The sequence below is a fragment of the Fringilla coelebs genome, assembly GCF_963513975.1.
Source record: "Fringilla coelebs genome assembly, chromosome: 2".
NCBI lineage: Eukaryota > Metazoa > Chordata > Aves > Passeriformes > Fringillidae > Fringilla > Fringilla coelebs.
This window is the reverse complement of record NC_140029.1, coordinates 97,129,930-97,156,670: the sequence shown is the minus strand read 5'-3', so window position 1 is coordinate 97,156,670 and position 26,741 is coordinate 97,129,930. Positions and strand designations below refer to the sequence as shown.

Sequence of the window (26,741 nt, the reverse complement as noted above, 5' to 3'; positions counted from 1 at the left end):
CAGTTGTGTTGCTGATTTTGCTATGGTGTTGTGCCTCTACCCCTTCTTTTTCAGTCTCCCATCTTTTGCAGAAACAGATGGAAAAATTGTGCATCTCCTCCTTTGCTTAGTGGTCTGAGACTCAAGCACAGTAATTATTGCAAAAAGTGTTCACATTATTTTGCAGGCATGCACATGCAAGAGGCTATTTACTTGCTAAATTTTTTTTCTTGTTTGGTCTTCTTTACAGATTCCAGTAAGATTATGGCAGACTATAGCCACTCACAGAACCAGACGGAATTACAAAATGCTAGTTTGGGAAAGGGTTCTGTGGTGAATTCCCTTGAAAATGGTCTCCAGGATATTATGGAAAACCTCAACACGAAGAAATATTCATCAACTCTTAAATTTAAAACAAATGGGGACTATGCTGGCTCTTATTTAACCCTTTCACAACCTATGCCAATTAAGCCTAATCCTTCCACCAGTGTTAAAAACACACACTCTATTAACAAAATTCAAGGAGGCAAGCAGTTCCCCTGTGAAAGCCCATATCTTCCAGATAAAAGCATCTCTGTAAAGCATTTGGGTTCCATATCAGGCATGTCTCCATCCCTCAGCGGGTATAGTTCTGGAAGGACAGATTTTGACATTTATGCCAGCAGAGAAAATGAAAAATCCCTTGGACACGTGGAAAAGTTTCACTACTCAAAGTACAGTCAGAGAAATAAATCTTATGACAGCATCTACTTCCCAGGAATGCTGGAATCAAAGAAGATCTCAGGCTCTCTTCTGTCTATGTGGAATGGGAGCTCGGGGAACGAGCTGATGCTTTCACCTGGTAGCAATTCTGGGGCAGCCAGCATGCCTTCCAGTCCAAAGCAAGGCAGGAGGATGAATATTGATAACAATCTGGCCCTTCACATAAAGCCAGTAAAGTACAAGGATGGCATGATGGAAACTCTGGGCTCACGGGCGAGGAAATACTCTGGTGGATCTCTAAGTCATATGGGAATGTACAGTCGTTCCCTGCCCAGACTTTATAAATCAACTGAAAACCAGCTGGTGCCATTAAGTTTGCCCCCCAGAAGCTCTCTGGGTAATAGTAAAAGGAAAAAACTTGGAGAAAAAGATCTACCTCAGAATGCTTTTGATGCTGATAATTACCTGAATTTTTCTTCTTGCAGCTCAGGGGTTTCATCACATGCAAACTCTGTCTCCAGGAGTAATCCCTATGTCAGTTCAACCCTTAGTGTTCCTGCAAGCCCTCGTATTGCTAAAAAAATGCTTTTAGCGCCTTCTTCCCCATATCTCCCCGATGGTTTTGACAGACTTGGACTCTCAGGAACAAGTCCCAGTAGTTCTTTCTCCCCAGTGGATTTTGACAGGTCGTTCTCTGTCCGAAGAAACCTTTCCACGAGTTCCATGGAACTTGATGACCCAGATCTGGAAAGTTACAGACAGACGCCAAATTCTCTGCAAACATCCATGCGAGAGCGGAAGAACAGCATTAGCTCGATTTCAGGAAGGGAAGACCTCATGGACTATCACAGGAGGCAGAGGGAAGAGCGACTTCGGGAGCAGGAGATGGAACGGCTGGTAAGTTTTTCTCTTTGTCTTAATTATCTGTGATATTTAGCATTTGCAAAACACCCATCCCAGGTCTAGCCATCAGGAAGGTACAGCAAAGAATAAGCTGCTCTGTTTTGAAATTCAGATGCAGCCTGTTCCAGATACCTTGTTTATTATCACAGTCCATGAAGCTGACACTTAAAAAGCATGCTGCTTGGAGAGACAGTGCCATTCAGCCACCCTGAAAAAATGTTGGAACCCGTGTAAATTGTGTTCAGTTATCCTGCAGGCTGTGTTAAAATGTCTGTGTACATAAAACCCACAAATTACACTGCAGGGATCCTGCAGGACTTTTTGTTTTAGATGATGGCACTGTTTTGTGATAAGTGAGCAAAGAAAAAAAGATTCTGCTCAGCCTTGTGTGCTGCAGAGTCAGATATATATTGGTGTGGCCTAAACAGCCAGCAGCAGAGTTGAAAAAACTGCTTAGTTTTTATTTTTTCTTTCTGAACATGTTCATTAAAATAGAAGCCTCCTTGCTTGTCCCCTTCCCAAGATGGAGAGTGGCACAGGGAGGCATTTTCTTTCTTTGTCTCAGTCAGTGTAAAGCAGTGCATACTGCCTCAGCTTGGGATTATCTGGATAGTAAAATGTAGTTTATGTATACTGAAACAACTTGTGTGTAGGAAAAATAAAAAGGTCTTCAGAACCTACAGAGGTGTTTGAAACAGTTTTGTATTGAAACTGTCTCTGGAAGAACACATAACAGTTCTTCCAAAGGGTTTTCTAAGTGGCTTTTGGACTCTCTGACCCTATTAACATGCATTCATATTTTATCATCCACATAGAAACAGAGGTCATTAGATGGGCCAGTTGGTATTCCTGAGTCTTAAATTTGAGACACTAATTTTGCATTTGTGTTCCTTAATTCACATCTTATGAATTTGCGTAAAATGGCAATAGGATCCTCTTGAACCTGTCTAGTTTGCATACAGACAGCGAGCCTGCAGGAAAAGTCACTTTCTGGGCAGGGTGGAGGTGAAAAGCCATGGGGAAGATGGATGCAGGAGTACTGGGAATGTGGGAGAAGGGGATGCCTGTCAATGACCATTAGCAATGACCTGGTGCCTGTGCAGGGCCACAGTTCCCATCTTGATCCGCACGAGTGAGCAGGTTCAGGCTAAAGACCTGTAACCCAGTGATCTCATCTGTCCTTGATGCAAGCTGTTGAGGAGCCTGTTACACAGACAGAAGTCTGCCTTTTCCTCCCCATTCCCCTCTCCATTACACTGATCACTGTAGTTTATAAGATACACACTGTTGTTTACGAGATGTGAAGAGGTCTTTGCCTGCTCAAAGGCTGTAATGTTGAGGCTCAGGTGTGAGAGGCAGGCAGGCACTGCCCCCTTCCCACTCCACGAGCGTCAGGGCAAGTCCACCCCTGCCCTGCTTTGCTCCCCAAAACCTCTGCTGGCTCGCCTTGAAGCTGCAGCTTCTCGGGAGCAGGGACTGGGCTCCCCAGGGCAAGAAGGACTAGCTGTGAGTGAAATGGCTAGGTGGCTTAGGACAAAGCTTTTGGGAAGTCTTCTTGCTGCCTTTGACCTGCCATTCCTCTGCTCCTTTCAGGAATCTTCTCCCATCCTGGTGTGTTGTGTTGCGTGTGCAGTGGTGATTGCTTCTTTGCTTCTTATCAGAAGGTTTTGCAGGCAGTCATGCTGTAAAACCTGAGATAATCAGTCATAAAAGCAACGTATTTGTATTTCAAAGAGAACAGCCTTTTTTTGTTTGTTTGTTTTGTTTTAATTATTATTTGTAGTGAGGGATGAAAGATACTGGGTTGTTTCAGTATTCAGTGATGCTGATAATCATTCTGGTTTTATATTTTGAAATGGCTATGTTTGAAATGGCTACATTCCCACACCTCAGTATTTCCTCTTGCTCTCCAAGACTTCCTTCAAGTCCCAATTCTTCATAAAGAGAATTTGCTTACTTTTTTTCCAAAGCTTTTGAAAACAAGTTGATGTTTTGTGTGTTGCGTATTTGAACATGAAGGATTTTCCTCCTGCTTGAGTTCGTCTTCTACTCAAGATACTGCTCCCATATCTGCTCCATTCTCCATTTACTAGAGCTATCTGATAGAAGAGTGAAATACCAGGACAGTGCCTCCTTCCAATGGTTTGAGAGTCTGAAAAATGCCATATGCAGGTTTGTACATCTCTGAGAAGCAGAAAGATATATATTAAAAAAATCCACACATCAGTTCTTTGTGTATTAGGTCCTGTCCTGTTCTGGTGTTATTTTACTTTGTCCTTCTGTATGGATCCCTGTCCAAAGGATAATGAAGGATCTGCCCAATCAGGGTCTTGATATATCCAGCCAGAGCTTCCAAAGAGCAATTTTGTTTGCCCTTGTGTACTGACATGGGCAAAGGATCCATGTCTGCTCAGGTCTCTCTTTTTTGGGGGGGGTTGGGGAAGGTGTCAATAAAAAAACCCAACTAAAGAAGCATTCATGGATATCAAAACTCTGTGCTCTGAGCTTTCAGTACTGTATAAAACCCTGGCCTGAGTAGCTGGTAGGTAAATGACAAGGGAGATGTAGTCTCTCTGTGCACAAGTGTTAGTACTTTTCCTGCTGGGTTTTTGAAGCACAGTAGGGAGAACAACAGTGTAGGAATACTCAAATAAGTCCATCAGAAAAAATAACACCCTTTTTCAGAGGACTAGACTGCTCTGTGGCCCAGATAAGAAGTGGAGAGTGCCTTTCTTTGCACCAGCACTGCCCCTGTAGCTATTCTGCTGGCACAGACTGGCTTGAAAGTGTTCTAATTGATAACTGATATTCACTTCCGGATTTTTTTCGGTAGTAAAATCCCTGCACTCGTTGCAATTTGACCTAGTATCTGCCCCTGAACTCTTCTGTTTACTTTCACTTGTTTTCATTTTTTCTTTTCCATATAAATTATTCTATGAGTCTTACTTGTGTTTAGTTTGCTTTTAAGTGTCAGAAGCTCCTCTGGAAATTTTTGTTTAGAGCTGCTGCTGCAGCCTGCATATGAAAACAAATGATCTGCTGTCATTGCCCAAAGAAATAACCAGAGATTAAAAAAAAAAAAAAAAAAGTAAAAATATGCAGGTTGGTTTTTTCATTAATTATTTAAAAGTCCAAGTTTTAATTTGTTTCTGTGCTCCAAATACAAAAGACACATAAGTACTTGTGTAGGATTTGGTGGTTTTCCATACCTATTTCTTTAGATCTGCTGTCTGTGGCTGGATTCACATGAAGTAGCTGAAGACTGCTGCCACTTCTGCTTTGCCAGCCTCTTCCTTTGTGGCTTGAAGAGCAGGGGGAGCTGGCATTCTGATTCCTGCCATCCCGCTGGTGCTGGGGGCTGATGGGCTGTGGGAGCAGGTGGGGCAGCCACGGCTGCTCCTGGCACAGGCAGCAGGGTCACGACCTGCTTCTGCTTCCTCTCCAGCCCAGCTGACCGGACATCGCATTCCGCCGTGGGATGTTTACATGAGCTGTACACAAGTACAAGTTGGAGTAGCTATTGCTGACACTAGCCCAGGAGCCTTACAAGCAAGGGAGAAAGTTACTGCTGTGGTCTAATAATGTTCCATGTGATTTAGCGCTTTTTTTTTTTTAATTATTATTTAAAGAGGAAACCTCACTCTTTTTTTTCTCCTGAGATGAAAGCCCAGTTGTAGCTGCTGGAACTAAAAGGGGCTCTTTTCCTTCAGCTGATAGGGGGGTTGGGAGTGGAACTACACAAGCAACATAGTTTAGTAGATATCAAGGGTCATCTCTTTTCTTTGATAGCTAATTGTTTAAATAGCACTGAAGTTTTCAGTACTGGTTTTTAGGCAGTACAGTGTATTTCCGCTAGATGGCGGAGGTACCTAAAAATTAGATGTGCAATAGGTTCATGATGCCTTCCATTGCTCAGCTGTCTGTAGGGATCTGTGAACGTACATAAACATTGTTAATGAAGTTTTAGTAGACCCAGGATTTGTACTGGGAGAGGTTTCAAGTTATCAGTGCCCGAAAGAGCAGTAATAAAATTCAAGGGGCTTATTCCATAGTCCACTTCGTCACAGTCAGAAGAGCACTGAATTTCATTAGTGTATTCAGAAGTAGGGAATAATACAGAATATCACTATGCCTGGCTTGCATTGATGCCCTGCAATTTAGTAAAATGTGCTTATGCAAAGGGAAAATGATTGAAACTATTTTGAGGTTTTTAAGATGGTATTACTTTAAAATCATGGTTAATGGAGCTTATGTTTGTGGAAAACCTCATATACGTGTTTTATAAATCTATATTGGCACTGTTTCTTTCTGTAGACCCTTTAAGCATAAAGTACCCAAGCTGTATGTAAAACTGTAAGTGATTAACTCTTAAAGGAGCCCAAGCCAAGTAGACAAGGGGTAGCTTCAAGGTAATTTTTCCCACCACTAGTATTTGACAGTCTCTATAGTCTTACAGAATAGCTACTTAATATCATTTAGTTTTGTAATTGAATAAGTGCTGTATAATAGGATAAAGCCCCCTGCAGAACATAACTAATATTGATGACTCCATAACTTTCCAAGAACATTCAGTTCCAATTGTGTTGTAAAACATTTCTGTGGAGTCTTTAATAAGCCAAAATCTGGATTACAGATGCTTAATTTTTGCAGCTATATATATTATGTAAATTAACACTCAGGTGCAGGAAGAAATCCATTACAGGGACCTGTTCTCATTTACAGAACTTAAGTACTGCGCTGTAACTCTGGTCTTCAGTCTCCTGCCCTCAGTGTGGTTCAAAAAGGAGCATCTGCATAGGTACTATTGTGACAAAAGGGCTGAACAATGCTGTTATTTTGGCAGTTTAGGAGCAGAACACATGCCTTGGTTATTAGGAGCTAATTCTTGGAAAATCATCTGCTCAGCTCCTCCCTGCAGGCTATCTCTGCTCTGTGCCACTGCTGTCTCCTGCTTTTACCAGTCCGTTTCTCCTGTGCCTGCTCTGGGAAGGAAAGGATGAGGCACACCTGCTCCTCTGCTGTGACCTGGACTCTCCACACTGCTTCTCTGTGCAGGTGTCTCTGCTGTCACAGCTGCCTCTGAGAGAGGGAATGAAATACAGGTGCTGCTTCTGAAAGCTGTGCTACTGCTGGTAACTTTGGAGCTGAAGCACTAGCCATAGCAGAACAAGGACTGGCAATGAGAAAACAAACTAGTCTGGAGTGAGAAACTGCTGCAAACTGGAGGGAAGGAAAAGAACACTTGGCAAACTGTTCTCAGTCCCAGTTCAAGTTTATCATTGAAACAAGTTCCTCAGAAATGTAGCACAAAAAGAGAAAGCTTTCTCCAGCCTCTCCTTCATGAGGTAGTGAATGTACATGTGAGAAAGTTTGGGGGTTTTCTGCAGCTCTCTTCTCCAGTCTCTCTGCCTCTCTCCTCACCATCCTTTTTGACTAGCTGCTGTTCCCAGCTTTTGCTGAGAAGGTGGTGGTTTGTCTGTCTGAGCAACAATAGGAAACATTTTTCTTTGGCAGCTGAAAAGGGCAGCAGCTTCTTCAGGCAAAGGGAACCTGGCTGCATGGACTAGCCATACTTCATGTTAGTCTTTGTCACAAGGGACAGACTGCATATGTATTTTTAATGAAATTTGAGGTAATCCAGTTCCAAGTGGCACTTACCTGAAAAACTTCCTGTTTGCCACAGCTGATTAACGAAGGTGTGCCTTGATATCCAGATATCAAGCACTTCTACACATTTGTAAAATTCATAAATGTGATATGTAGCAGATGAACAAATCTAGGAATCACCACATGGTTGCTGTTAAAAAAGTGGGATATTTATGTCTGCTACTTTGGAAATTTTTTTACAGGGTACCAGGGATGTCTCTTAATGTCATTGATAATCAATAGCAGAAGAAGGTTATTACCTCCTTATCCCACCCTTGTCCTTCAGCACCTAAATTTGCAGCCAGCCATAAGTGATATGTAGCTTTCTCAAAGCCAGGAGTAGTGAAGCTGCTCAGGCAGAAACTGCACAAGACTTGTTACCCCTTTTTGTCGTAGGGAAGAGAATTACATGGAAATGTTTAAATGTTAAAAGAAAATACACTGAGAGGTTTAAATCAATTAGAAAAGACATTTTATGGGGAAACACACTGACCAGCTTACAAGGCTTGATTCAACATCCCCCCCCCCCCACCAGAGCAAATTTTAAATCCATTTCCTGCTTTTGACATACCTAGTTTTTTCCCTCTGCTGTGTTCAGTGTCACAAATAACTTGTGTGGTATCTCTTGCAAAATTATTGACTGGATTTTCCATGTCCTACTCATTCGGTGTTCTTCATTGCAAAGGTGCTTTCCTAGGTTGCGTCTTCATTGAGAAATTCATTTTGGAAACTGTTACATGCAGGTGTGCTGGAGCTGGAACGAGCTGGCTGAGATGAAATGATGAGCATAGAGTGTATAAAATAACCACAGAGCTTCCTGTCCATAAGCCTCGTAGCACATGTCAAAATAGAAGTGAGAAATATCAGTATTTCTGTAATGTGTCTGAAAGCTCATCAGGAATTTTTTGAAGATGAGTTTTCCAGCAATTTTTAGGCTTCTTCTGAGCAACTGAGACTTACGGGGTGGGGGGGAGGGGGTGGAAGAATCCCTTTTTTTCCTGACTGCTCGGCAAAGGGACAGTTTGCTGCCAGAGCCCCTCACCTGAAGCAGTGGCCTGCTTTGAAATTTGCTGTTTCCTATTATTGCCCAAGGGTTGGAAGCTTGGTGTGGGGGAACCCGACACAGCCTGTTTTTGCAGGAAGGGTGGGACCTCCCTCATGTCCTGACATCCATATTTCACATCTATGCCCATTAGGACAGGCCCAATGTCGTCACCACAGGGAGAGCTGCATAGTTACTGGCTGTCCCAGCCAGCACTTGCACAGGGCTTTAGGAATTGGGTTGCCTGGCCAAAACTCTTAGTAAGAGGGAGGATAGTGGTGTTGGAAGGGTAAGGGAAGAGGCTCTGGCAGTAGTTGCCTGGAGGGAAGAAGGCTTTGGACAGTTGTAATTATGTCGACCATTTTGGGTTGAAGGATGTCTGAGAATCTGCTGGACCTATTTCACGGAAAACAGAAGTTTTCAGTTCCTGCCCTGGGCTCCGTTATTTCAGCGGCTTATCTCAATACAGGAGGATTCCAAGGAAAGCTGCAGTGGGCACCTGGGAATGAGCCACCAAAAGGCAAAAGCGCTCTCGTGTTTGGGTAGTGCTTGGAAAGGGGTGGGATCAGACAGGTTCCCTAGCTCGGGGGTCTGCATTGCGGGTGATGTGCAGCGTGGTGCATACAGCCGGGTCATCTCTCAGCAGCCCTATAAAGCTCGGGGCGCAGGTAGCCAGGGTGGTGTTTTCATACAATGCAGTGGCTTGCTGCAGGGAAAGCTGAGGCAGTGCATTCCTGCCTGTTTTGCTTGATCCTCGGTATCACTTGCTGTTGGGCATAGGAAGTGTTGGGGCTGGCAGAAGTAGCTGCTGTGCAAATCCTCCTTGAAAATGTGGTGCCAGGTAGAGCTGGTGGCTCCTGGGGAGGGAGGCTGAGGACTTTTTTGGCTTTCTTTTTAAATACTACTGTAGAAGGATTTCTTAGGAATCAGAAATTAGATCATTAGTGCAGATACTAATGCCAAGCATGGAACTCTCACAGTGATCTTTTTTCCATCAAAATTTTCAATAGACTTATGGTAAGCAATTTTTCTGGTTTTCTTTAACAAAAATAACATGAAATTACATAAATGCCTTACCTCTTAAAAATGAAAAGGTTTAAAAAAAATCCATCTGAAATAGAAGTTACCAGAAGCTATGCATACAGTAAGATAAAACAAATATAGCTTGCTAACAGTTGATAAAAGGTGTCATAAAGATCTAGAAATCCTTCAGAAATTTAATGCTTATCAAAACCTGAAGCATAGCAAGTCAAAATGGCACTCTGAGCCTCGAGTTTGCAATGTTGGTATGAATCCATAGAGAATTTGAGTAAACTGGTAAATAAAGATTTCCTCCACTTTGGTGCATTTGACAGATGCTGTATTTTAGATGTGATGCCTCTTTTTTCTGTTAATGCTCCTAAAACTGTGTTTTTCAAAATGTGGACTAATTCTCTCAAAAGGAGGAATCACAGTTAACAAAATGGAAGATCTAAAAAAGTCAGGAATGCGTGAGTTCATGGCAAATCTGTGCAATATTTTGCAGCTTGGTAGGAATATAGCGTAAGTGTGAAGTGGAACAATTAGTGATTTATGCAGTGAGATCACTGGACGTGTGTACATACAAATGGGGTGTAGACACAGAAACCTCAATAAAAAATTTAAAAGTACATTTCACAGAAATTAATAGCTAGTTAAATAAGATGTCCTAACCTTTATTTATCTTTCCAATGTAGAAAGTTTTAATATTCTTAAAATCTTCTTTCATATTTATTTTTATTCTTCATCTTGCACTGTAATTTATTTATTACAGTTTATCATCTCCAAGTGGTAGATGGACTTCAATCTTTCACTCTAAAACAAAAAAAGCAGACCCAAAGCAACAAACAAACAAAGCCCTAACCCAAACAAAACAAAAAATCCAGACAAGCTTTTTTTAACTTCATCTTTACTTTAGCTTACATTTGACACTCAGTGCTATTATCTTTTTCTGAACCAGGAACGACAGCGGCTCGAGACAATCCTCAGTCTGTGTGTGGAATACTCCAAATCTGACAGCGATCCTGCTGCAGCCGCTGCAGTTGCTGATGTTCAGAAAATTAACAAAGAACTTGAAAAACTTCAACTCTCTGATGAGGATTCCGTGTTTGAAGACTCCCAGATGAATCTGGAAACGAGGTTCAGAAGCCAATTGAAATCATCTGCGAGTGACTCAGATTTCTCAGAGCTGAGCAGCCACAGCCGTGGCACTTCTGCTTACCTGCCCCCGCGGGGGCTGAAGGCTGAGGAGCACTTCAGTGGGAGCACCAAGCCTCCACCCTTTGCTGCTCACAGCTTCTTGAAGGACGCCACCGAGTCATCCTACCTAAGCATCACGCCTAAGGTAATGCTCTCTGGGAGGAGACAGTGTAATCCAGGCTTGAAATCCTCCTATAGGAGTTGTCTGTCCTGGCAAAGGCCACAATTAGTCTGGCTTAGGTATGAGAATTAATCTCAGAACTCATACAGCTTTATAAGCCATCAAATGTAGAAGACATAGCCACCAAAATGTAGCAGCCAGCAAATGATTATTCCATATCTTGTGGAAGCTAATGGTATTGGAAGTAGGTTTGTGTTTTTAGTGGGATGTACTCTTCAGGAAGAGTTTTAAGACCTTTCAAGGGAGAAAGATTTGCTTGAACAATTATAGCTACTTAAATAAAGGTTTCCAGAACCCTGCTTATCATCCTGCTGAGATGTAGGAGGGAAGAGATGCTCTGCTGGTTTTTCCCAACCTGAGGCTCTTGTAAGAGGAGTATGTTTTCTCACATTCACATGGGAGGTGAAGAGGAGTTGCCTGAGCCAAATTTACTGCCCTGTCTCTTTCCTGGGGTTGGACCTGAGCCTCTTGCCAGAACAGCTGTTGCAGTGGCAGCAAGCCTTCTGCCCCTCCAACCCAACTGCTGCCTTTAATAAGCTGCACCTCCTTTCCTGTGTGCTTGTCACCGCTGTTTCATTACTAAAAGGAAGTTGTCCTTTAATAAAGGAGCTAACAGCATTCCTAACAATTTCCATGCTAGTGTAGCAGCAGCCTCCTCTGGCTGTGCCAGAGCAGCAGTATAGCAAATCCCAGTGGGAGGCAGTGTGTTAAATAACTGGACTGAAGAGCTGGAGTCAGGAGTGAAATGAGACCAAGCAAAGCCATAAAAGCAGGTTTCTGTTTAACAAGTTCACACCTTCAAAATACTTTGTCTCTTCTATTTACTGTTATTTACACACTGTATGATCTTAAGCGTGGTTATATGTGTCAGGTGAATTGTATTTAACCCCTGCTACACGCACAACTTGAGAGTCAGTAGTGTGTGTGTAGAAGAAGAGATGTGACAGCAACACATTTTCATTTCCAAAGGGTGATCTCTGTGGATCTCTGTCTGCCGAGTCCTCTGGTGTGAAATTGTGTAGAACAGGAACATGCTATTATGGCTTGACTTGCTCTTTCCACGTTGAAAATATGGTAACACATTTCACTTACAAGTTGTTGTGGTCTTTCATTTCTTTCCTGTTTGTTGCTTTCTTCATGCAAGTCAGAGATCCTATTTAAAATCCTTATTAGGAAGTTGAAATCAAAGATGTTACGTCAGCATTATCCAAACAGGAGACAGGACAAAAAGAGGCATTGCTGCTAGGACTACTATTGCTAAATCAAGGAATACTGTTCATTCATTCATTGTAAAGGGAGTTCTGTTAAGCCCTGAGAAAAGCACCAGCAAGCAACTGCATTAATGAAGTGCAGCTCGTCTTTAAATACTGGGCTCAGATTTGTTCAGGATAAAATGCCTGCTCTCAGAGCAGCCATTCAGTAGCTGAACTGAGCCTCTCTTGAGCAAGGCTCTGTGGCCCAGAGGTGACTGCGAAGCCCTGCCCGCAGCCCACCTCTAATCCTGGTTGGGGATAATGAACCAGCAGCCTTCCCAGAGGAAGTGGATTGCAAGCTCCTGGGGTCAGGTGAACGTGAAGAATGCATTTCAAACTCAGTACTGTTTGATCTAGTGTTGGATGGTGCAAGATCCCAGGTATTTTCTTCCTAATCTTGTTTAATTCTTGACACAGGCATCTAGTAAGGAAATAGCAATTAAAAGAGGAGCATTAAGGGTGCTACTTCCTCAGTGGTACCTGGGGAGATGGGACCAACTTTTGTCCTTATTTTACAGAGGCCAGCCGTCTTAATGGCTGGTTACAAAAATGTCCTATCCTACCTCCTGACCTGTATTAAATGAACAGCTGAAATTTACCTAAAAAGCATCTTCATCTGTCTGTGTTTTTTTCATAAGGAAAAAGTTGGATTGTCACAACCTAAATAGCACAGCATGTAAAGTATTCTCAAAGGTTAAGTTTTAGTAATTCCTTTAGAATGAATAGTATTTTCTGTTAAGTATAATATTTACTTCCAATGCCTGGAAGTAAAGTAGCATGTTTGTTTCTGTTGTACGCCTCCTAAATATAGAAATAGCAATATAGTAGATAGGAAATACGTAATGGGTTCAAAACCAACAGTGCCATACTTGTCTAAAATGAAAACCATAGGAAAGGGGGCAGAAAAGGCAGCATTTGCTTCTTTTTATAATGAATCTCTTGTGATGTGCTACTGCAGATACCAGAATGCACCAGTGAAGAGCAGAGAAGGCAGGAGCTTAGTCAGCTGGAGGAGGAACGCATAGTAATACTGAATAACTTGGAAGAACTTGAGCAGAAGATCAAAGATTTAAATGACCAGATGGATGAATCCTCAAGAGAGGTATGAAAATATGGTTTTGGTTTTCAATGTCTTGGCTGTTTCATGTGCCTCCATAGCAGAAGTCTGATGGGCTCAGCAAGTACAACATGAGGGAACTCATGGATGTGCGTAGTTTTCATATTCTGTGCTTTTTCACCAGAATCACATACCTGGCAGTCTCCTGCTATGAAGGGTGTTTTTCTCCAGCTGGGAGAAGCTTATAATGCTTGGATTAGCCTTTCCCAGCTGTAACCATTACACTCTGAAGTGGAATTGGAACAATCTTGCTTGTTTAATGGTCACTCAGTTAATCCAAATACCTTGTGTCACTTGGGAGTTTTATGGTGGTATCTCCTGTGACTATTTAAAGAAAAAGGAAGTGAGACAACTTCCTTTCAATCCTCCTTGGCTTTACAGTGGCAAGGGTAGGTTGGCACCCTGTTGACTTCTGGAATCTCACAGTTGCAAACTAAGCTGGCCAGACATTTGGGTCGTGCCTGCTCCAATTATCAGCAACAGGAAAGAAGCAGCTGTTCCAGAAGGATTTCCTACGGAGCCTGGGCACAGGGACAGTATCATAACAGGAGGAAGCACAGAGAAGAGTTAGAAAACAAAAAATTTTGGAAAAAAGAATCTTCAAGCTAAAGTTGGTTTGGACTTTATTTTGCACTATTTTATGTTGCAATTTTACTTTTTCTCAAATTTCTGACCTCTTTTTAACTTTTGTGGCAGAAAAACTTATGGTTATTTTTTACCCTCTCCTTTTTAAAAAATATTTCTCTCTTGTGAACCAACTCATTCCCCTCCCCCCTGAAAATAATGTGTATCAAGATTTCTTCTGAATCTGGACTGCTTCTGAAAGATGTTTTATGTTCCTAGTTGGATATGGAATGTGCCCTTTTGGATGGGGAGCAGAAATCTGAAACAACAGAGCTGCTGAAAGAAAAGGAAATATTGGATCATTTAAACAGGAAAATAGCTGAACTGGAGAGAAATGTTATTGGTGAAAAGACAAAGGTAATTCAGTTATTGTAGCCTGCTGTGTTCTCTGTTGCCCTTGATTTTCAAAATATTTTTATGTGGTTAATATTAATGGAGCTTATTTGATGAAATACTGCCTGTAAGTAAATTTGCTTGATAAATATGGAAGAAAAAATTGTTGTTTCACCATCATTTCCCTTTCACAATATTGTTTTCCAACGTATGATTGACAAGCAAAATATAGTAAGCTAAAATAGAAAGACCTGACCTACTGTGAAGTTACTTTTATTAATAAATACACCCCATATAGGGCTTATACTTGGGTTATTTGTTGTTTAAAAGAACAGTATTAATTGAACTGTTCCAGTAGCCTCCTTTATATAATTTGGAGGAAAAAAAAAGAAATTACTTTCTCAGCAAAGGAGCAAAATGAAAAAGGGTCCAGTTTTTATCTAATATCATATAGAATACATAATATAAGACATCCATCAAGTATGTAATTTTAAAGTCATTAAATTGTTTTGTTTGCTAACTGGCAATTTAAGTATTGAAGAATATTCCCTCTGTAATTAAGTCTCAGAAATTAATTAGTTTTGATATACAGTCGCATACTTAATTGCTCTCAACTACACAAGAAATAGATAGGCACATATTTCCAAAATAAGACAGCAGTATAAGAAGATTTTAAGTGCAGAAATGGAAAGGGCCTGCAAGATGAAGTTGTATCACTCAAGTCAGGGCATGCTGGTTCCCTCCAGCAGGCTCTTTGCTGGCCTCTCCAGGCATGCAGTTCCCTTCTCCACAGGGGATCTGCCATGGCCAATAATACCTCAAGGTCAGGAAGTTTTTCCAGGGATTTCAGCCAGCATTGTTTCCTTTTAAAATCTCATGCTATACCTCATAATTTAGACCTGTCACTTGTGGAATTACTCTAGCTAGTCTCTCTTCTTTTCTTAAGCTTTCCATAAATATCTGGAAGTCTACTGCATTTTTTGCTTAGAAAAGCTGCATGTTTATAGCACGTTCACAGCTCCCATTCAATTTACGTTTTACATCTTGCATTGTTTTATTCTGAGCTTTCTGTCCTCAATTTCTGCCTGCCCTGTCAGGAGCCTGGCTTCTGTTTTTTGGCTCTGCTTATCAAGCTTGTGTCTGAAAAGGAGAATGGTGCTCCCATATCTCCATTCTGTGGGGAGACAGTGCACATCTAGTTTGAGTTTGAACCTCCCTGAACTTCCCTGTCTGCACTTTTCTTTGTGCTTGCGTACCCCTCACTGATCCTTCAGCTTTCAGTGTTGCCTGTGGTCACATTTTAAGTTGCCTACAGGACATGTTTCATACTTGATTTTAGCAGAAAGATGAATTAAAGTGGTATCAGCAGACAGGGTGTGCAACCAGATGCCCTTCAAAAGAATGCTGCTGGAAGTTTGGGTTGGTAGGAGGTAATAAGTAACACATTCAGAAATCAAGAGATCTTTTGTATTGGCTTTCCAGTAGCCTGAAAGTTCAGCTGAACTAATGGAAGTTATTGTAAAATCTGGATGAAATTTAAATTTCCTTTCAGCCACCTGTTAGTGTGTAGGTAGCAAATGATAGGTCTAGTTTAAATTTTCAGGTGAAATGAAACATGGAAAGCAGCCTATAAAAAGCACTTTTTGTTTAAAAGGCAAGTTCACTCAAAACTTTTTTCAGTATGAGGCATGGCACTAGTCAGATCAGCTACAAAATTTTAGTTGTGTTTTCTTTTGTGTTCCTCTTTGTTTTAAACAAACAAAGAAACTCAGCTGTGAATGTGTGCTCTAAATGTCGAGCCATGGCTCAGTTAATACTAAAATTATCTTTGCAGGAATACACTCACAATTGGGTAGGTTTTTTTTGGGGGGGAGGGAATATGTCTGAAACCATTGCATAAAAGTGAAAGTTGAAAAGAGAAATGGGAGATGGGCTTCTACAAAGGGAGTAAAATAGAAAGTGAAGTGAAGTGTTCTGGGGAAAGTAGTGTCAGCCAGCAAAACAGATGGCACTGATCCTATCAACAACTAAAAGCTCTGGCTGGCTTGAAACAGTAGCATTTTTTAAAGCTTCATTATTGTATCTGTGCTGAAGTTCAAGCCATGCAGATCTGCTGCAAGATAGTCGTCAACATCTTGGCTCTGTAGTAATACAGGATCAACCCCCACCCACAAAAAGGGGGCTCAGGTGGAGGTAATAGGTAGTCCCTTTTGCTGAAATAATTTGAAACTTAGGACAGAATTAAGGCTTGGGTTTTGACCAGGAGTGTCCACTCTGCTGATGGTGCTTTTTGTGTTATGTCTTGCTAAAACAAGCGTCCCAGTGTCCACAGGTTGGTCACAGTTTCTATTAGTTGCCTGCATGTTTCACCCCTACTGATAGCCAGGGTCTTGGTTTTGGTGGGGTTTCAAGGCAAGAAGCTGTTGGGGTCCCTTATCTTGAACAGTGGTTGCATTTCTGCAGGATGATATCTGAACACACTGCATGGTGTTCATTATCTGGAGGTGAGAGGGAGAGTTCATTCGATGGTAGGGGCATTAGTGCTGTATATGATGGCACTTGTCTCTGGAGCAGCTTGAGCATTTCATGGAATTTGCCACTGAACTTGGCACTGTTTGACAGGAAACTCTTACCTACTTGAGTCTCATCCTTACATATACACCTGTTTGAAAAACCTGTGAAATTCTTAAAAAGAGAGATAATAAACTACAATCTAATTTTTGGGCCATTTTATGTACTTGAAATGAATTGTTTATAGAAGCTCTTGTACTACCTTCTACCCAACTATTTAGGGTTTTAATTTTTTTTTAATGCCCTGTGCACGTTTCATTTAGGTGATGACACAAAGTTTTGCCAGCTTTTTCAGAGTATTAAAGCCACATTAAAGCCATTTTTAGTCCTTTCAAGGCAAAAGAATTGACTGGAAAACATACTGGAAGTCAGAAGGCAGGAGTGAGTTAGGGTTTGGGCTGTTGGTGTGCTCTTTGCTGTGCTCTTTGCAATATCTCTGTGTCTCAGCCCCTTGCATGTGAACCAGGGATGTATTTTGTGAGTGGGTTTGTACAGTATATGTTAGGCTGCATATTGGTCTCATCCGAGTCCCATGCTCAACCCTCTCAGATCATGAGGCAGGACTAATGGGGGAAGAGGACAAGTGAACCAGTGTGGAAGATGATGTAGTGCACACCCTCAGCTTAGTTGAAAGCATTTCCCTTGCCTTTGTGATTCTGCCACCATACACATTGGAAGGAGTGAAGCACCTTGTATGGGTGATTGCCGTTTCAAAAAGATGACAGAACCTTTCAGCACCCCTGCTGGACTTGGGATCGTTTTCATGTGGTACCTGTCCTGTCTACAAGCTACAAGTGCTGGCTGGAGTAGCTACTTCCAGAGCTGTTTCTCATGGCATGCTGGAAACCATGCTAGGATATGGAGAAAAGTCCAGCTTTGCCTCCTTGTCTGGCCTTCTTGAGAACAGCTTCCTTTCTTCTTCCTTTCTTCTCTACAGAAAAAGATGATGACCTGTATATGTGACTATCAGCTATTAAGCTATTAATCACAAGTTCCATTTATGCAGAGAGAGCCCTGATAAGTCCTTACTAACACAATTTGACAGATACAGCTCTCTGGGAAAGAGCTTAGTTATGGATCTTGACAAAACTACTTTGAGCACAGCTTGCTCTAGAGGGAGCTGAGCTGGGCAGTAGCTGAAACAAGCAAGCAAGTGAAGCTTTTCCCTTTTCCCTGCCACCAAAGCATAGCTCCCTTGGCAATACTGTTGTATTATAATATATATGTATAATGCTGTAGTCACCATGGCAATACTGTTAGTGTACAATAATGATGCTGTTGTTTCCAGTGGAACAGCACCTCAGGCCCAGGGTGCTGTTTATGTTAATGACTTCCTTCCCATGAACCTTCGCTCGTGAGATCAGGATTGACATTTGTCCATAGGGAAATTGGAGAAAATTGTATTTGCCTGATTGGATGTCATCCAGCTCTGCAATGTACTTTGTTTTCACACAGTGCCTCAATAATCTGTGCCATCTTAAAACATGCAGTCCGGCTTATGCGGAGAAGGATGGTTAATGATTCCCCACACCCTGTGACTCTGAGTAAAGCATGAGGCTGAAAGTAACAGCATTGCCAAGGAAAGAAAAAAATAGATTAGTAAGCATGAATAAACAAGAACAACTGAAAATTAGTAGTGAATCCAGCAGATGTGCTGTGGGAGGTAATCACAGCTAAATGGGGGTTTTGGGAGACAGTTTCAAAACAAGTATTTATGCAAAAATTGAGACTCTTAAAAAAGAGAGGGAGACTATTCCTTTTCTTCTAGAGGACCTTTGCCTTATGTCACAGAGAATATGTACTCTATCAACCTGGGTTTCCTGTCCCTCTTCAAGAGCAGAAATCAAGAGCAGCTGGCAGAGGATAACTCATCTTTTTTGGAATATGTTTAATTTTGTCCACATTCTTTTGTGGAAATATTTTTTCAGTCATTAACAGAATATCCCGGACATGCCAAAACATTTGAAGCTCAGTACTGCAAAGACTTGCACGAATAGAGTCAAGGAAAGAGCAGCTGTCTGATGAGCCATCAGCAATCAAAGTTAAATATACTGGTCACCTCTCTCCTCAATCCTTCCTCTTCTGGATGCCAAATTCCCGCTGCTGGATTTTATCCTGAAGAATGTGACAAATTTATGTCTTACAGCATAGCCTCTTAAATATTTACTGGTCAGATTCCAGTTCAGCAAGATGTAAGCAAGTATTTTAAAAGGATGAGCCACCATGACCATAACATTATCTGCCTCTTTAAGACACAATGCACAAGATTATACATTTAGAGGAATACTTGTATCTGCTGGATATATCCACATAAGGATATCCTATAGAGAGATGACTTATGACCACAAAGAGGATTACAAAGACTCATGGAGAAAAACCTGAGTTCACGAGCTTTCTTTTAAAACATTTATGAGAGAAATATCAGGATGTGTTATACCCCTAATGGGAATCCTCTTAGTGTCATCTAGATATTGAAGACTATAAGAATTTGAATTTTCTAACTTGAATGGTTTTTTCTTGTGGTTTGGATGATTGTATCCTCATTTATACTCATGAAGGAACAATGCTGTAGAATCACTGGCTTTCTTTTGTCCCTCCATCTGTTCACTGGGACAAGACATTGCAGTGGTCAGAGAATGAGCCTATTAGAAATTCCAAAATACTGGAGTAGTCTTACGAGCAGGTTAATGTGTACACCTATTGGGATTTTTTTAACTTGAAGCAGAGGGATTGCTTACTCTGATTGAAAATGCCTTTTAACAGTAGAATAATACATGCATCTGAAACAAAACTATTGAGATCTCTTGTATAGATACTATCCCTTAATACAAACTGCTATGTAATAAATTCATACAGAGAAAAGAAAAATGAGCTATTATGAACCACCTTCTTCTGTCTTATCAACCTTCTTATGCTCCTTTTCATATGCCTGGCATACCTGTTATTTTCTTCTCTTAATAGCTTTTGTCATGAAACTGACTGGAATTTAGTGACAAAGAATAAAATTGTGGCAAGTTTCATGCATCTGTCCTTAAAGAGATGGAGGAATGCCAGAAAGAGTAGTCAGAAAATACAGAAAAGGAGCATGTAGAGTTTGCACAGGAGACTCTGTTTTATTTCAGTGGGGTTTTCTGGTCAATTATATGTAATTACATTTCTCAGAAACCTGTGAGACTTGTGAGACTAGCTGATTCCATACTGAGAGGGACTGAATGTGCATGTCTGAAGTTTAGTGTGGTTTATGAGAGGTTGCTACCTTAAAACGTGATGATTTATAGGTGAGTTGGACTGAGGAAGATCCTGGAGTATTTCAGATTAGATCATGAAAAGTATTAGAAGTGAATTATTGAGCTTGTTGGGATTTTTCTTTCATTTGCCTTGTAGGCTTCTTTAAAATTTCTCTCTGAAATTAGCACATACCTTGGGGTTTTGGAGGGGGATTTATTTTTTTGTTTGGGGGTGTCCAGGGGTTTTTTTTTGTGTTATTTTGGAGGACAGGGAGATTTGGAACATTGGCAAGTAAGCCCAAATCACCTAGAAATACAAAGCATTTCACAGTGAGCTGATGAAATGATAGGGTTCTTACTTGTTTAGGGAGTTTTTGCCCAGTTTCTAGCGGGATTTTCAGGAAGTTTTCTCTATTTCCTCCAATTTACTTTAATTTCTTCAGAGTTTCTATGACTTTATGCAGAAAGGTTGGTCCACAGGGAATATGTCCATGCAGCCACATGTTGGTCTACAATTTTAGCCAGCCAGCCTGCATGCAATAGCAGACTGGGATGAAAGACAAATTGAAAAGCAGCAGCTCTCTGCAGAAAAGGTATGGAAAACCACTAAGGCTTAAAGTAGCAGCACTGATCAGGCACAGGGCATCTTCAACCACTGGAGACGCACTGGAGGAATTTTGTTTTTCTCCTTCTTCCTGTTCCCATTCCTGTAGGGGCCTTTAATCCTTTTCTCTCCTCTCTGTCATGATCATCTCTGAGATGTGTTGAGTATATATAGTCTTTTTTTTTCTCTTTCTTTGCCCTAAAATCAATTTTACCAGATCTAAAGATTGGTTTCCTTTTCTGACCCATGTTGATCACTTGTGGTCGGTGTTCATACCGTGTATCCTCTGCTGACATCCCATCGCTGCCTTTGGGGACAGCATCACATGTCAATTCTTTTTACTGCTATCTTCCACAATTCCCAGAAGTCCTCCAAAACTGATCCAAGCATTGCCCGAAGCATGATCAAACCCCAAGTCAGTCCTGCTTTGTGTTTGGGCTGACCCCACATTTGTTCATAATGTTCATGTGGGACGCAGACTATAGGCCAAGTTGGGCAGTAGGCTAAGACCAGATGCTGCACTTGTTTTTTGTCTGGAAAAAGGATGTTAAGAATTCATCCAGACTACAGCTGATGTGCCTCTGGCATCCACACTGGGGCTTTCTGCAGAGAGGTACTAACAGGACTAACAGAGTCCTAGCTCCTGCGGTTAAATGAGCGTGAGCAGCCGGAGCATGGGTCTGTTCTCAGCTGTGCCACCAGTTGCTCTGGAGCAAACAGATGTGGAGTCAGCCACAGACCTGCCTCAGCTGCATCTTGCACTTGGCTTGCAAGGTCGCAAATCTTTCCCCTTCTAGAAGAACTTGTCTTGATTCACCTATAGAAAACATTGTATGAAAAATTTCTCATTCACTTCTCTCTTCTCATTTAAATACTTCTTGTGAATCTAATGGACTTCACCAGTATGCAGCCTGAGACATCAGCAAACTTAAATCCACAGCTGCAAAACATGTAATGCCTCTCATTGCTGAAAGTGGTATTTCCTGTTAAGACTGCACATTTTGAAGGGAGCCAGTTTGGTGGAACATTAGCACTTCCTATGCTATAAATAGACCAGATGAGAATCACTTTCAATCTCAAAGGAATACATTTTTAATTTCTTGAGGCATGTAACAGTATCTCCGGCAGGATTCTCAGGGAGTTTTATCCTTGCTGATGATATCTCATCACACTCAATGTTTGACTTGCTTGTTGATGAATGAGCATGCTTATAGCAGTGCATAGATATTTAGAGAGCTATTTATAGCTTCAGAGGCACTGAAGCTAAGGTCAGAGAAGTCCTTGCCGCTTTGGATGGCTAGGTAGGCAGAAAAGGCAAGTGTGAAACAGGGTGGAAGACTGTGGGCTGAATGTTAAATGGACAAGAGAGTTTGCGAGGAGGGGAACTACCAGTTTATTCATAGCTTTCCTTCTGTATTGGAAGTAAGGATGATTCAGCAAATGGGGCTTCTTGGGAACAGCGGTCTGGAGATGACATCATAGGAGTTGTGCGCTTCTCCCTCATTGTGCAGCTCCCTTGTGCTACATCCTCTGTATTTCTGATGCCTGCTGCTGTGTTGTAAGACAGAGGCTACTACAGGAAGTTCAGGTCATAGAATATGCTGGCTCAGTTGCTATTTTCGCAAGCTTAATAAAATGTTTTTGTGTTCAGCATAATGTTCATCTGATTGCATGAACTGAGAAGCTGCGCATGTAAATGAACATAATGGAGCTGGGACTCTGGTTGATACTGGACTTGTATAAAAATTCTTCCTGTAGTTTTTAGATATTGGGAGAACTGAATCCCAGCTCCTGGTCCCACTCAGAGATAAATCCATAAAGAAAGCAGGCAGCTAATGTTTATTACCATGCCTCTGCCATGCATGAGGTTTTGAGAAAGATGTCAGGCATAGCCAAGAGGAAGTTTTCCCACAGTTTGTAATGGCAAGTGCCGTGTACTGAAAGACACTCCTTCTTTATGGCAAAGGGTGGTGCAATGTCCAATCATACAGTACCTGCTGTACCACACATTTGATTTCAAAATTAAATAATAGCTGGGACTGGAAAGAGTGGAAATGAGTAGATGTCGTGACAGAACTCAGCTGTTCTTGGAGTAATCAGAATACTGCTAATTTTTGAGTATTAAGGAGAGCTAGAGATCATCTGGAAGGAGATGCATTACCACAGAACAACAAGTAGGAAAAGAGAGCTCTACAGGTGTGATGCTAGAAGATAGCAGAGAGCCTGGCTTCAGGGACTTACTTGATTATTTATGCCTGGCATATCAGGCATAAATTGTTTTTTCCAGTTATTAATTGCTGAATTGGAGAAAATGCGTCTACCATGTCGGCCAGTGAAAGACATTGAAAAAATGCTCTGTGCTCTGATTTATTGGTTCCCAAACTTTGGTCCCTAGATAAATAACAGTCTACAGCTTTAAGTGATGTGCAGCCAGTCTTTGGAGCAGTGTTGCACTGTAGATCATGTAGTATTTGATTACAAAGATTAAAAGGCCAAAGGATTTGGAGGGTGAGAAGCAGTGTTCTGAGTACTGCTGTTAGAGTGATACAAAAGGAAAGTTGAATTAATTGAAGGAGACCAGGAAAGCTGTCCCCTGTGATCCCCATGGAAAGGTTGCAGTTCCTATATCCTGAAGCAAATTTGCTGGATCACTTGGCGTTTCTGTTGCAACAGGATTTCCTGGCTGAGAGTTATTTCTTTATAATGCTCTGTCTCATTCTGGCTTTTCACTGCTTGGTAAATGTATTTATCTGTACAGAGCTGCACGGGCATGAAATTGATTCTCCTATGAATGTCCATGTCTCTCTCACTACCAAACTGCAGTCATTTTCCATCTACTTTTCTTTCTAAAAGCTACTCCTTCTCAGCTTCATCAGTTACTTCACTGACATGGCTACAGTTCCCTTATTTATTTTTTTTCTTACATTAGGTGAGACAAGTGTTTGGGCAGGGGGCTTTAACAGCATCATCCAGGCACAGGTCCAAAGCACAGTGATGAGGGAGAGAATTAATCACCCCTACTAAAATGATTAATGTTTTGTTTTGATTCTTTTGCATCCCACCACTGCAATTCAACTAACGAGGTTTCTGTCTCTGACCTGCGTGCTTCAACTGTTTAGTAAGGTTTTGCCACACACTGACCTAATCACTAACAACTGCTTGGGTTTGAAGGTAATTGTCTTTATTTTCTGGTTCATGCTTCAGGAAAAATTAAAACTTGATGCTGAGAGGGAAAAACTAGAGAGGCTTCAGGAGCTTTACTCCGAGCAGAAGACGCAGCTTGATAATTGCCCTGAGTCCATGAGGGAACAGTTACAGCAGCAGCTGAAGAGGGTCAGTAGCAAGTTTCAAGACTGCACTAATTTTTTTTTTTAATTTTGTTGAATTTTAATTTTTTTTTCTGTAGCTAAGTGTAATATTTTCTCTTTCAAGCATCCAGTGTCTGAACATATTTGCAACTTAGAATTGTAACAGTCATGAGGGTTATGGCTTGTGGTTTTTTTGTGGAATGCTTGTAATAGATTATGTACATGATTGCAAACAAGTAAGGTGCAAATGTGTGGATTAGAAATCATTTGCTGTTGAATGTTTCTAAAGCTTTGCATCACTTGCCTGTAATTAGCCCTTTAGGCCTGCTGGGTGATGTAGAAGCTGTTGTGATGTTTAGATGGATGGTGGAACATCATTCTTTACCTGTGTGAATAAAGACAGGAATTGGCCAGTAAATTACCATCTCAGCGAAGCTATGGATAACTTCTTTTTTTTCAATTTATAACTTAGCTGTTAGCCTGAACTGTAGTTTGAATAATTATTTTGAAGATTTTACCACTTACTAAAATAGCTTTGTTTTGTTCTAAATTTTCAACAGTGTCACATTGGCATAAATAAACTTTTCATAAAGTCTAATTGCAACTTGATTTTAGTTTGTATTATTTGTAAGCAAAAAAAATTAGAATATTGGCAGTGAAAGCACCCTTAGTTTCTGTGAAAAAAATCTTAATATTCATTAAGCTTAAGTAGGTTATACAGCACATATAGTTAGCTTTAGTAGGTGGGGGAAATAATTTTAGAAGCATCAGTATGGGAAGCTCGAGAGGCCATCTAAAAGTTATATCTTTTTTTCTGTCTTGGGTGTTTGTATCAGGAATAAAGGCTGTAATAACAATAATGAAAAAAGGGCTTTTCTGCTTTATAGGAAATACTTTTTAGATGTTGTTTTGTTTGCAGAATTCTATTTCGTTTTTTCAAAGAGCAAAAAAAAGGCCCAGCTTTGGAAACAACAATGTTAAATTCTCAGTTGCTACAGAAAGTTTGTGTGTTTTGAGACGCTTAAAACTTTTGTGTGTTACCTTAAAAAAAAAAGGGGGAGTATTATGTAATGTCTCATACATATTAAAAGAAAAGGAAGCTTTTCCTCTGCAGTCACATGCTTGAATGTATTAATTCATGAGATGCTGCAGTCTTGTTGCTGTGGGATGCTAGTAAATCTCTTTTCACTACTGAGCACCAAGATGCTTCTAGAAATCTGTTTGATCAATTTTTTCATTTTTTATTTTTTAAATTATTTTTGTTCCTTGCAAGTTGTCTTAGTAATGATTTTGTATTTGAAAGTGGGACAAAACTTGAAATGTGGGGGTGTGGTTGTGTCCAGTTAGTTCTATTGTGTATTGTTCCAGGCCAGTTGTAATGGGAGTTTGCTGTGCCTGCTGTGGTCAATGCAGTAGAAGTTATCACTGAATTAGTGGCCAGTAGCTCTCAGACTGACCTCAAAATGTGAGAGCAGTCATGAAATTATTGTAAGTATTTTACCCAAAATAGAGAAATTATCTTCCCCCAAAATAACTGGGGTTCCCAACACAAGAAGGACATGGACCTGTGTGAGTTCAGAGGAGGCCACAAAGATGGCCAGAGGGCTGGAGCACTGTTCTTGTGAGGAATGGCTGAGAGAGCTGCGTTCAGCCTGGAAAAGAGAAGGCTCCAGGGAGTCCTTACATCTCCTTCCACTACCTAGGGGGGGTCTTCTACAAAATTGGAGAGGCACCTTTTAAAAGAGCAGGTAGTGATAGCCTAGTCACTTTAAACTGAAAGAGGGGAGGCTCATATCAGATGTTTAGCAGAAATTTTTTACTCAGAGGTTGGTAAGGCTCTGGAACAGGTGGCCCAGAAAACTTGTAGGCTCCTCATCCGTGAAAGTGTTAAAAGCTAGGGACTTTGGATGGGACTTTGAGCAACTTGGTCTAATGTAAAGTTCCCTGCCCATGGCAGGGGTTTGGAATAAAGTGATTTTTAAGGTCCCTTCCAACCCAAACCATTGTGTGAAATACCTGAGTCTGAAACATATTCTGTTTTCCTACTTTACTGACAATGAGGAAGGCATGAAGGAGACAAATTCCCTGATGGTTCTCTGGGGCCTCAGTAATTTTTGCCCAGGGGAGTGGGCAGCCAATTTCACTGTAGCAGCTGGCTGCAGGGTGAGTCTGGAGTTTGAGTTGGAGCGAGCAGATGACGAATTCTTGCTACCTTGTGCCTGAAACACATATATACTCTCCCTGTTGGGCAGGAAGTGTACTTTAAATGCCCCCAGTTGGCTTTTTCATCATCAGTTGCCTTCTCTGAAATCTGTTCTACCGCCTCAGTAGCAATTACTGTTGTGTACAATAGGCTGAATTTCCTGACTTTCAAGGCCCAGGCAAAGCCCTTTCGGGTTTTTTTTTTTTTGGGATGCTGAAGATGTCTGGCTAGTTCTGTATTGTAGGTAACTGCTTTCCTGTAAATTTTACCCAACATCTTTGCTTTTGATCTCTTCACTGTCTCCTACAAGTGAAGAGCACATCTTTGGAGAGTAAGGGGAAGATGTTTGTATTCCATGTAAGAACTTGGCTTCTTCATTTTCTGCATCCTGTGTCTTTCTCTGGTACACTGGAATCTGCTTTTGAATTCCTTTTATGGAGACCTGTTTTAGTAGTAGCTTATCTTGGCCACTAACCTTTGCCTTAGGTTGAAATAAGAAAAGGAACAAGTTTGCATTCTTCCAGGATGTAGGTTTTCTTGTGTAGCAAGTCATGTGTCTGTTTTAGAGAGCCTTACCATTTACTAATGCTGCAATTATTGAATTCTGCACTCTGAAACTTGTAAGCAGGAATTCATATTATGAATGCACAGATGTTGCAGGAGGGAAGATTAGTATTCATTTCTTGCGCTGAAAAGCACCATGAGTTTTATCTCATCATCCCTAAGAAAAAGGCAGGTGTGTTCTTATTTCTGGGTTCATTTCTGCAGCATTTGACTTCTTTTTCTGACAAAACATGGTATCACTTCAGGGGAATGCATAAAAAGTGGGCT

The 26,741-nt window shown here is 41.1% G+C and overlaps 1 protein-coding gene across 5 annotated transcripts in view; it reads left to right on the top strand.

The window, feature by feature from the left end:
- PHLDB2 (pleckstrin homology like domain family B member 2) overlaps positions 1-26,741 on the top strand; it is a 66,916-nt gene that overhangs the window by 12,769 nt on the left and 27,406 nt on the right. For 4 of the 5 annotated variants that reach the window (XM_084227204.1, XM_084227200.1, XM_084227201.1 and 1 more), the window contains exons 3-7: positions 230-1,578; positions 10,251-10,634; positions 12,882-13,025; positions 13,884-14,021; positions 23,604-23,732. In XM_084227204.1, the coding sequence (XP_084083330.1) occupies positions 230-1,578; positions 10,251-10,634; positions 12,882-13,025; positions 13,884-14,021; positions 23,604-23,732 (2,144 nt within the window). The remainder of the gene's footprint in view (positions 1-229; positions 1,579-10,250; positions 10,635-12,881; positions 13,026-13,883; positions 14,022-23,603; positions 23,733-26,741) is intronic. The other variant, XM_084227203.1, reaches the window with a different exon arrangement.